Source organism: Sciurus carolinensis, unplaced genomic scaffold (genome assembly GCF_902686445.1).
Source record: "Sciurus carolinensis unplaced genomic scaffold, mSciCar1.2, whole genome shotgun sequence".
Classification (NCBI taxonomy): domain Eukaryota; kingdom Metazoa; phylum Chordata; class Mammalia; order Rodentia; family Sciuridae; genus Sciurus; species Sciurus carolinensis.
Window position 1 is genome coordinate 344,080 of NW_025920264.1, and position 11,398 is coordinate 355,477.

General features: G+C 64.6%; 2 protein-coding genes across 2 annotated transcripts; one reads left to right on the forward strand and one right to left on the reverse strand.

Annotated features, from left to right (window-relative positions):
• Nucleotides 1-215: 215 nt before the first annotated feature.
• Nucleotides 216-5,775, forward strand: Fstl3 (follistatin like 3). Its single transcript, XM_047538090.1, has 5 exons — nucleotides 216-373; nucleotides 1,541-1,726; nucleotides 3,500-3,715; nucleotides 4,295-4,522; nucleotides 4,598-5,775. Exons 1-5 carry the CDS (start codon nucleotides 271-273, stop codon nucleotides 4,654-4,656), a joined length of 792 nt encoding a protein of 263 aa, XP_047394046.1. The 5' UTR covers nucleotides 216-270; the 3' UTR covers nucleotides 4,657-5,775.
• Nucleotides 5,776-6,562: 787 nt separating this feature from the next.
• Nucleotides 6,563-10,345, reverse strand: Prss57 (serine protease 57). Its single transcript, XM_047538094.1, has 5 exons — nucleotides 10,267-10,345; nucleotides 9,828-9,981; nucleotides 9,338-9,482; nucleotides 7,607-7,870; nucleotides 6,563-6,757 (listed from the first exon to the last, which is right to left on the reverse strand). The coding sequence occupies exons 1-5, from the start codon at nucleotides 10,343-10,345 to the stop codon at nucleotides 6,563-6,565; spliced, it is 837 nt and encodes a 278-aa protein (XP_047394050.1).
• Between the last annotated feature and the right edge of the window lie 1,053 nt (nucleotides 10,346-11,398).

Below are 11,398 nucleotides of genomic sequence, written 5' to 3' on the forward strand. Positions count from 1 at the left end.
ACCTCCAATTCACATCACCAGCTGCCTGTCCCCTGACCCCTGGCTACACCCACATCTTTCCAGACCAACTTTCTGGCTCCCAGACGGGACACGGGCCCTCCCCCAGCTGCCACCCCCGCGCAGGCCCGGCCCTGCACCGCGCGGGACACGTCCGGTCCCCGCCACCCGCGCCGCGCCCCGCCCCGCCGCCGGCCCCGCCCGCGGTCCGCGGGACCTTTATAGGGAGCGCCCGCCCCGCGCTGCAAGTCGGCGCCTCGCTCTCCGTTCGCCATGCGTCCCGGGGCGCCGGGGCCGCTGTGGCCACTGCCCTGGGGGGCCCTGGCCTGGGCCGTGGGCTTCGTGGGCTCCGTGGGCTCGGGGGACCCCGCGCCCGGTGAGTGGGGCGGCCGGAAGGGGCGGGCGGGGCGGCCACCCACGTGGGTCTGCGGAATGCGGCTGCGATGCCGGGGCGCGGCGGCTGGGCCAGGGGTGTCCAGCAGCCCGCCGGAGCCCTGCGCCCCAGTCCAAGGGCCTGAAGAGGGCCACCTGAAGGCCAGCAGAGCTGAGGCTGGTCAGCACAACCACCGCAATTTATTGAGCACTTAGTGTCTGCCTCTGTCCCCCTAAGTCCGCAGCCAGCCCGTGTGTGGGTGCTTTCACCACCCGTCTTCCAAATGGGGAAACTGAGGTTCAGGGTCAAAGCCTGTAAGTGGCCAAGCCAGGACGGGAAGCCAGGCATCTGGGTGGGCCCAGATGCCAGAGAGAGGCAACGGGGTGGCTGGACCCAGAACTCCAGCTGGGTTGCAGATCCTCCCCAGATGGGGTGGATCTTGGGTGCCTCACACCTGCGACTTGCTGGGAGAGCGGGCAAGTGACACCCTCACTCCAGGACTCTGTTTTGCCTTTTGTAAGATGGGTGCTGAGCTGCTGGGCTCCCAGAGCTGGTCCCTGGGAGGCACTCAGAGTGCTTGGGAGCCACAGACAGTTGTGGGATGGGGGTTGCAGCCTCAGAGCCCCTATTTCAGGGTGAAGAAGCTGAGGGCCTTCTGCCTCCCAGCCCCCCACCCCCACCCCACCCGCAGCCTCACCCCAGCCTGGTGGAGGGGAGAGCAAGCCCCCTCCCCGAAGGCCTTGTCCCCCTGGGAGACAGTGAGCTCATGCCGGGAGAATGTTCTAAGTTGGAGTGAGTAAGAGGCGGGCCAGGCGAGGGGGGGCTGCCAAGCCAGGGGCTCTGCGCGCCCTCGGGCGCTGTCTAGACAGAGGGCAGAGGCGGGACAAGGGCTGCAGGCCCACTGACCCTGACCTGTCCAGTGCCCGGCATTTGACTCGTTGGGCGGGAAGCCAGTTCCCAGGCCTTCCGGAGGAGAAGCAGGGCTGGTGGTACAGTGGTGGGGGTTGGGTGCAGAGAGCAGGGACCCCCGCCAAAGGGCCCGAGCCTGGGTGGGTATCCACATGGCTCTCCGCACTTCCGGACCACGCAGCACTGGAAGTATGTGTCCCTGTGGTGGGGCCCAGGCTGGCTGTCAGGAGTGGCCTGCGGGCAGTGTCCCCTCTCCCACAGGGGGTGTCTGCTGGCTCCAGCAGGGCCAAGAGGCCACCTGCAGCCTGGTGCTGAGGACTGACGTGAGCCAGGCCGAGTGCTGTGCCTCTGGCAACATCGACACTGCATGGTCCAACTTCACCCACCCTGGGAACAAGATCAGCCTCCTGGGCTTCTTGGGACTCGTGCACTGTCTGCCCTGCAGAGGTGAGACCCCAGCAATGCGAGGGCCGGGGCAGGGCACTGTGGCCCAGTGGAGGACCAGCAAGAAGAGTCACCATGGTTGACAGTGGGATGTCAGGAGCAAGCTTCCGGTCATAGGAGTATGCAGGCCTTAGAGGGGATTCTGGCCTCGGAGAGGGGTGGGGTGCTCCCAGGTTCCCAGGCCTCAGATACTACAACCCAGGAGTCCGGGGAATCCCAGCTTCATCTCCAAGCCTTCAGTCTGGAATGGCTCTGCCACTCAGTCCCCAACTGGCAGAGGCCACTTGGCTCACACCTAGCTCCTGGAGGGCGGGTTTCCTGGGAGCTGTTCCCAGCGCCCACACCAGGGCCTTTAATGCCACAGATTCTTCACGTTCAACAGGCTTGTGCCTCTGAACCTTACTCTTAAGAAATGTTGCCCCCCACATCACACCATGAGCAGAACAGAAGAGTCCAGAATCCTCTGCTTTGGAGAATGGACTGGTTGGAGGACCCTCCTAGTCCCCTGTGATCAGGGCTGAAGTTGCAGGAGCCCAGAGAGGGTGCCAGGGCAGGACTTGAGGAAAGTGGGCATGAGAGCCTACGTACTGGAGCGTGATTAGGAATTTGCTGGATGGAACAGGGGAGTGCAAACACAGAGCCATTCTGGTCAGGCCGGGGAGCTGGGAGGAGAGGGGCACAGGGCTGCAGACCTGAAGGCCAGGCCAGGCAGCAGACTGGCAGTCTCAGGGCCTCAGAAGTGATTGATCCCAGATCAGCCTGGCTGGGTGGTCCTGAACTCATTGCCATATAAACCCTTCCAGACCCCCCGCCCCGGCTTCTGGGAGGGGAACAGACTGCAGAAAGTGCCTGACCTGGGTACAAAATGGCCCAGAACTCTGCCCCCCAACCTCATCTAGCCCCAGGAGTGGTTCCAGATGTGCATGTGGGTGAGGTGGGAGGTGTGGAGTGTAGCCCACATGATGATGCCCAGAGGGGCTCTGGGCATTGTCCTACGAGATATCGCCATCCCCTTTATTGCATAGGGAAACTAAGGCCGCAATGTTCAGAGTTCAAGCTCCTGACACCCAAGCAACAGAAAAGAGCAGGGAGGGGGTGTCGGAGAGGTGTCCCTCTGTGACCAGGCCTCAGTTTCCCCATAGGTAAAATGGCGGCTGGGAGGATAGGATAAACAGCACATCAAAAGGGGGCGGCGGAGACCCCCGCAAGAGACTTACCCTAGCCAGACCTGAGCAGTGGGGCTGCGAGGGTGAGCCCCTGGTTCAGAAGGGTGTGAGAGGCCCCTTCCCAGAAATGCCTCTCGGGTGGTACTACACCCGCCCTCTCCGACGCTTCGTCGAGAGGTTCTGGTCGCAACAGGAACAGACCTACGGGCGCGCCCGGATCCGCGCCTGGCCCGGGTGGAGGACCCTCCCCAGTTGACGCTGCGGGCCCGCAGGCCTTCCCCGAAACGCGCGGAAAGTGGGGAACAGACGTCGGCCTCGCTGCGGAGGGAAGTGGAGCTCGGCCGCTGGACCCCAGATTCTTGGCAGAGACCCCCTCCCGCCCACGTGGAGCCACGCTCCTCACCAAGTCTCCACCCAGGCGCAGAACAAACCCTGTCCCCCAGCGGTCCTCACGCAGACTCTGCGCCAGGGGCGTCCCGGTGCTCCCGTCCCCGATCCGGACGCTCTGCGGCCATGGGCCCCGCTGCCATCCTTCAGCTGAGTGGGTGGGGGTGCCTGAGGACCCTTCGGGCTGCACCCCCGACCCACGTGCTGGTGTCCTTTCCCGCAGATTCGTGCGACGGCGTAGAGTGTGGCCCGGGCAAGGCGTGCCGCATGCTGGGGGGCCGCCCGCGCTGCGAATGCGCACCAGACTGCGCTGGTCTACCCGCGCGCCTGCAAGTTTGTGGCTCGGACGGCGCCACCTACCGCGACGAGTGCGAGCTGCGCGCCGCGCGCTGCCGAGGCCACCCGGACCTACGAGTCATGTATCCCGGCCGCTGCCAGAGTACGCGGGGCGGGGCCTGCGGGAGGGCGGGGCCACCGGGGAGTGCCCGGGTGCCGCCGCGCTACACCGGGATGGAACAGGGTTCGGCCCGAGTACCCTGAACAGGTCTCGCGATTGAATCATGAAGCAGCGTGGCTCCCGGGTGCTGCCAGAGGCGGCGGGGTTAAAGGCGAAATCAGAAAGTGGGACCATCGCGCGGAGCTAGACTTGGTGGTTGAGGGGGCGGGGTTCGGCTCCTGTTGCAACCAGAGGGCGGAGCTTATGGTGGGTGGGGAGAGGGGCGGAACCAGATGATGGAACAAGAAGGCGGGGCTTGCGAGTAGAGTGGGATGGGTGGGGTTTGATGCTGGAACAGAAGGGGCGGCCTGCGGGAGGGGCGAGAGAGGCGGAGTTTGGTCCTCGCAGACTCACGCGGTTCGTCTGGGTAGCGCTCGCTGTATTCCGAGGGCACACTCGCGCGGAGAGCCGCGCGCCCTCGTTGTGGGGTTTCGGGGTGTACGGAGGGGTCGAGGCTGTGGGTCCACCCGGCGATTCGTGGAGCTCTGACGCCCCTGACCCTCACTTGCGTTCTGCCCGCAGAGTCCTGCACGCACGTGGTGTGCCCGCGGCCGCAGTCGTGCGTCGTAGACCAGACCGGCAGTGCGCACTGCGTGGTGTGTCGCTCCGCGCCCTGCCCAGCGCCCACCATCCCCGGACAGGAGCTTTGTGGCAACAACAACGTCACCTATATCTCCTCTTGCCACCTACGCCAGGCCACCTGTTTCCTGGGTCGCTCCATTGGCGTGCGCCACCCGGGCAGCTGCGCAGGTGAGGCGCGGGCCAGTTGGGGACGCGAGCCTCCGCACTTACCGCGCTCAAGCTCTGATCCTCCTGGCCCTGCAGGCGCTCGCGAGGAGCAGCCGGAGACCGAGTCGGAGGAGGAGGAGGAGAACTTCGTGTGAGCTGCGGCGGCACCGCCTGTCGTGCGAGGCCGTCCCTCTCTTATTTATTGTCACAGCAGCAGAATCTAATTTATGTCCTGCGGACTCCTGAACCTGGGTAGGGATCTCTTGGGGATCCCAGAGCGCGCTGACGATATCTTAGAAGGGCTGAGGGAAGGCGACCTCCAGAAGGGCCAGTGGGTGTGTAGACCCTGGAGACTCAGCGTCAGGTTAGGGGACCTCCTGGGGAAGCCAGCCCGTATCCCAGGCACTTGCTGCTCACAGGATCCCAGTTTGTGCTTCTTGGAGGATGCCTGTCGGTTACACGGCTGGTGCACTAATTGCCCTTGATGATGATTTGTGGGAGGCTCCCCGATTCCCCTCCCCGGGCCAGAGGTGAAGAGGCTGGCCTCAGAGCACAGCGCCTGGAGCCCAAGGCAGGTGTCCACACCAGACCAGCAAAAAGTCAGGGAAGCAGCACGGTGTCCTCCAAGCCCAAGAACAACAGGTTTCTGCCGTCCCCACTGTCTCTGATTTCCAGTACCTTCTGTAAGGGCCCCTAAGAAATGCCCAGCATGCTTCCTGAGTAGAGTCCCATCCATGCCTCCTGACACAGGCAGCAGAACTGCCCAGGACCTCCTAAAGGTTCACCTGGTGATATCCGATGGCCTCAGATGTGGGGCAGCTAGCATTCACCCAGAACTGGGCACTCTGTCCTGCAGTGCCCAGTCCACTTAGGGATGAACAGATGGGGACCATGAGTCTCAGCTTACTCACAGGATAAGGGACAAGACTGACCTGTGCAGTGCTGGGTTCCTGCTGCCCAGTGGTTGGCCTTGGCCAGGCCTTCAGACCCAGTTCCCAGCTGGCCCCTCTCCACCTGCCAGTTCTGGGGCCAGTCCCTGAAGCTGCTTGCCCTTCACTCAGACTGTGTTGGAGACCAAAGACAAACCAGTGGGCAGAAAGCCCAGCTCCCCTCGTCAAGGGCCAGGTGTCTAGTGAGGCCCTGCCCATCTTCTTCCAGCCCAGAGTGCTGTGCTGCAAAGTTGAGTGAGTGTCCTGAGCCAGGGTCCACTGAGCCCTGACAAGGCAACCTTCCCCACACTGGGTCCTGCCTCACCAAAGAAATAAAGACTGGAAAAGCCACTGTGGGTGTCAGGCCTCCCTTTGCCTCCTCTCTCTGGGTCTTGTGCTGCCCCTCAGCTAGGGGGTGACCAGTGGGGGCGTGGGAGCATCCAGAGAGACTTGGGCATGTGTTCCTGGGCTCAGCATCCACCTCCAAGCAGTGAGCAGCAGCCAGGGCGGGACTAAGGCAGGGGAGAGGAGGGAGAAAAAAAGAGGCCATGATGGGTGGGGGAGGGCAGGGTGTGAGGCAGCTCAGGGCAGCCCCGAGAAGCCAGCTGGCTTGGAGTGCAGAAACGAGGACTGGCCTCAGGATTGGGGGCACAGCAACAGTAGCCATGTGACAGCATAGCCTGGGGCAAGCACCCTGTGTACTTGCCCTGTGCTGTGGCTTTCAGAGGATGGAGGCAAGTCTTGAGAAGCAAGGCCCACCTGATATAGGGAGACTGCTCCCCAGAGACTCCAGGTATCCCCACCTCAGTTTCCCCACTAGACCCTTGTGTGGCTAGTTGTCATTCCAGGCAGGGTCCTGGGGTCAATGGTAGGGAGTCTGGGTACATCCTGAGTAGTCTGTGGGGGCATGGGAGGGTGGAAAGGGCTGCAGATGGGGTAGACCCTGGCCGGAAAGGGCCCTGGAACTGCCCATGGTAGAAACTGGTGCCCAACATCTGGTTAGTCACCTGGGTTCAATTCAGCTGTCTTCATTTTCAGCAGACACCCCCCCCCCAGCCAGCCCCCAGGCTTCAGGGCCCCAGCCCCCGGGTACTCCAGGCCAAAGTGGCAGGTCCACCAGCAGGGCTGTGGCTCAGGCCGCCCCCGGAGGGTGCTCTGTAATCCCAGGTGGGGGGACTCCTCCCCGAACCACACCCCAGATCCAGGTCACGAAGGCAGACACCTGTGTGTACACATCAGGGGTCTTGGGGTCACCACACCAGAGGCCTGAGAACGAGACGAGGCCATGGGCTCGGTCCCTGCACACCAGAGGCCCTCCGGAGTCCGCCTGGGGTGAAAGAGAAGGAGGTGAGGGGCCCTGCTCTCTCTCTGGGTCTCTTTCCTAAAGGAGCCTCTGCAAGTGAATCACAACACACTCCTGGCCCTGAGGGCCCAGCTCTGCCCTGACCTCTGCTTTTCTTGCCCCTAAATCTGGGCTCCACCCACACCGGTCTCAGCTCTTCCCACTTTTGTACATCGTGGAGACCTGTTGCTACCCTCCACTGGACTCTGTCTGGTGGGATCTGTGGTCTTGGTGCAGTGCACCACCTGCACAAATGTACGTAGTAACCCTCTAAGCCGTCTCTGCCAGGCATGCCTTCCCTCAGATCTCACGGCTTCCTCAAATCTCATTTCCAAGGTGCTCTTCTCAGAGAGACCTCTTGGATACCCACCCTAAAATCTCCCCTGATCCAACCACCCTAGCTGCTGCACTTTGGACTCAGCTCTGACCCTATGAAGTAGGCACCAGTGCTGTGGTGGTTTCACAGATGGAGACATGAGGCGGCACCGCCTGCACTGGACCCAGGCAGGAGGCGCTGGAGTCTGCACCACGCCTCTCTTGCCTGACCCTCCAGGCTGTTTCCCCAGGGTGCCCACGTTCCTACACATTCAAGGTGTCGGGCGGGAGCGGCTTCCCGCGGGCCTGCTCTGCCCCCTGCTGGACACTGCTCTTATCCGCACAAGACCGCCGGCTTCGTGCCGGCGCAGCCCCCGCAGCCCCGGTGGCCCTGTGGACTCCCTGCCCTTCCTGGCCGCAGCAGCGGGCCTTTGCTCCTGAGGCGGCCCCTGCCCAGCCCTGAGCCCCTCGGCGGGCAGCCGTTCCCTCACGTAAGCGGGTGGGTCGGGGGCATCTTACCGAGCAGAAGCCCCGCCTCCGCTGGTCCCCACTGCGGGTGCAGAGCATGGTGGGGCTCAGCTGGCCCCTCCAGGAGCGGTTGCAGACATCCAGGCCCAGCACACGCACCTCGGCCTCCATCAGTCCTGGGGGTGACTCCTCGAAGTCCGACACGGAACCCCAGCCCGCCACCCGGCACCGCTCCCCAGCCGCGGGCAGCGTGGCGCCTCTCCCCGGCAGCCGCAGCAGTCCCACCGCAGGGCCCAGGACGGCAGAGCTGTTGAGCTGCAGCGAGAGGGCCAGGTCAGGGCCGCCTCCGCCCACCCGCGACCCCTGCGCTGCCTCGTGTGCTCGCCTGTGACAGCCGGTCCGGGCCTGTCCACAGGAGTCAGTCGTCTGGCAGCCGAGGTGCCCTGTGCCCCGCCCACCGGATTCCGTCTCACCATCGGGGCCGCCCCGGGGCAAAGCCCATCTCCTTCCCTGCTCTTAGCCCTCCGTGGCTCCCCAGAAACTTCTCGGTTCACCGTTAACATTTACCAGGCCGAGGGGGGTCTTCAGCCTCAGTTTCCCCTCCTGCCAGGGCAAATTTGCTGGGGCTCCCCGGGCCTACTTCCACCCCATCCTGCCCTTTCCGGAGACACCCTTCCTCCTCCCGGGAAGCCTTCCAGTCTCCAGGGCCAAGGGTGAACTGCAGCCCTGGGTTGGGGGAAGCTGGGGTTGAGGGGGACACAGCCATTGCCAGATGCGGACAGTGGGGGGGGGGACACTGGGTTGGGACTCGCTCCTTGGTGCTGCAAGCACTTGTGCCTGCCTCGGTTTCCCCATCTGTAGAGGGGCCTCCTGAACCTGAGCAGCAGGTGCTAGGCACTGGGGTGTTCGGGTGGGCAGGTCCCACAGGCTGGTAGCTGGGAGCGCAGGCTTCCTTGTGCTAGGGAAGCACGGTGCCTCCACACCTGCCCGAGGACCTGGGCAGTCTCGGTGCCTCGAAGGTCCAAGGACAGGCTGGGTATGCTCCCTGCTGAAGACCAGGCCCTGGGGGGCCGCTGGGTCCACCTGGGGCTCAGGTGGCCAGGCAGGAGGGCCATGCAGGACTCCCAGGACGACCACTCTGAATGCCAGGAGCCACTTCCCACACGAAGGGGCTCCTCCAGCCCAGGCAGGAGGGGGTCTTTAACGGAGCCCCAGAGCCTCACCCATCCCCTCTTTGGCATAAGTATTGAGCACCTGCTGTGGACCATGCATGGCTGCAAAGGTCCAGAGGAGGCATCAAGCAATGGCCCAGGTGCACAGGTGACCATGGTGGTAGGCAGAAGCAGAGGACAGGTGAGGGGTGGGCTGCAGAATGCCGGAGAAGGGAAGACCCCAGGAGGAAGTGGGCAGAGCCCAGGGCGGCCACCCCTTTGGGCACAGCCAGTGCAGCAGAGAGGTGGCACCAGGGGAGGCTGAGGCAGAAGGGGCCCAACCTGCTGTGAGGGACCAGCGGGAGCGGGGGAGGGGCAGGAGGCGGAGCCAGGCCTGGGCGCGCCCGGACTCTGTCCTGAGGGGGCGGAGCCAGGCCATCCTGGGCCCAGAGACGTGTGGCTGGCTCAGGGGTTCACAAGTCCCTCCCGCCCCAGGAAAAGGGGAGTTGGGGACTGGCGTGGCTCTTGCCTGGCGCGGCTCTTGCCTGGCGCGTGCGCGGCCCTGGCTTTGGTTCCCAACACCACAAAACAGACCCAGGGGCCATGCTGGGCCGCGGCCGCCCCTGCTCACCCGCAGCAGGCAGATGTCGTTGGTGTGGGTGGCTGGCTGGAAGTCAGGGTGCCAAGCCACCGCTGCGATGCCAAACACCTGCCGCGTGGGCTCCGCGGGGTGCAGCGTGTGGGCCCCCAGCACCACCAGGCCTGCGCGGGGGTCCCTGTGGGGAGCAGCAGGACAGGGCAGCGACCTCAGTCCTCCTCCAAGGAAGGGGCCTACCCCTGCTGGCCTCAGCTCCGGGACAGTTCAGGAGCTGCAGGACTCCTCAGGGTCACGGCTAGAACACAGGGGCAAGAGCTCAGAGCTCGGCGCTTTGTGTCCACTCAGCAGTGACAATAGCCACACGGGGTCACTGTCCCCACTGGCCGCCTCACCCCCCTGGCCACCCCGTTCTCATTTTCCTTGCTGCCCGTTCGGGCCAGGCCAGTGGTGGGGTCCACCCCATCCTGCACAGCCCAACTCCCTGCTGACCGGGGCCAGCTCCTGGTGTCAGGAGGAACCTCACCTGTCACTGAAGCAGTGGGCGGCTGAGACCACCCAGCGGGCCCGGAGCAGGAAGCCCCCGCAGTGGTGCTGGCCCCCAAAGCTCACAGAGGCCATGTAGGGCCGGGAGTGAGGGGTCACCTCGCGGCCCCCGATGATCTGCGCCCCCCAGGAGCCTGTGGTGGGGCAGCGGCGTGAGGAGCCAGGTCAGGAAGAAGGACCAGGGGGCAGCTCTGGCCCCAGGCAGGTGGGGGTGAGGGAGCAGGAGCGAGGAGTCCAGAGAGTCTGCCAGGGGCCCTGGGACCCTGCATGCCTGGGGGCCAGCACCTGTGGGCCACCCTCCCTTTCCACCGGGGTCCCATCCCCAGCTGAGTGGCTGGACCAGGGCCAGGGCCAGGTGCAGGGTCACCTGGGACTTCCTGTGGGAGTCTGAGGGGCTTGGGTGGAGTCCGGATCCTTACCAGGGGGCCTGGTGGGCAGTGTCAGAGCAGCAGCCAGGGTCAGCAGCCAGCGCCCCCAGTCTCCCGTGCTGGGCCCCATGGCTGTCCAGGCTGTGTCTCCCTCAGAGACCTGCGGGCTGGGGCCCCGCCCTCACCCAACGGTCCGGAAAGGGGGAAAGGGCTGTGGGCTGTGGTCAGGAGGCTGCAGGGACCTCCTGGGCACAGCTGGGTGCTTCTGGGAGATCAGGTGGCCTGACGGTCCCCTGGCGCAGAGGCCGAGAAGCTGGCCCTGGAGCGAGCAGGGCTGCAGAGCTGCAGGGCTGCAGCAGTTCCCAGCCTCAGCTGACCCAGCACAGACCTGCTGACCACCTGGGCTCTCTGCAGGGCCCGCCCCGGAGGCTGACCTCGCCCCACCTGCGTGTGGCCCTGGCCAGGCTCCTGCCGCTGAGCATGGGTGTCCCCATGCAGCCTCAGCTGCTCTCAGGACTGCGGGGACAGGAGGAAGGCTGCTCTGGGAGGCTCAGACCACAGCCGCCTCGGTCGCGGGCCTGCGGCCTCATGCCAGGAGCTGGGGCGTGGCGCTGACATCCCGCAGCGGGGACAGTGTCCTGGGGGCCACAGGCTGTCCTGAGTGCTCCCTGCAGGTGGAAGCTTGAGCCCCAAGAGGCTGTGTGTGGTGAGGCGCAGCACCCGCAGCTGAGGGCGCAGCAGCGGTGGGTCCTGCAGGGAGGCCGTCCCCGTGGGGTGGACACGCCACTGCACTTTGCCACCCTCAGTGAACCACACAGGATAGAGAGGCAGAGACAGAGAGGAGGGAGGGAGGAGAGAGACAGAGAGAGGAGAGAGACAGAGAGGAGAGAGGGAGGAGAGAGAGAGAGGAGAGAGACAGAGACAGAGGAGAGAGGGAGAGACAGAGGAGAGAGAGAGGGAGGAGAGAGACAGAGAGAGGAGAGAGACAGAGAGGAGAGAGGGAGAGAGGGAGGAGAGAGAGAAAGGAGAGAGAGACAGAGAGAGGAGAGAGACAGAGAGGAGAGAGGGAGAGAGGGAGGAGAGAGGGAGGAGTGAGACAGAGACAGAGAGAGGAGAGAGACAGAGACAGAGAGAGGAGAGAGACAGAGAGGAGAGGAGAGGAGAGAGACAGAGAGGAGAGAGG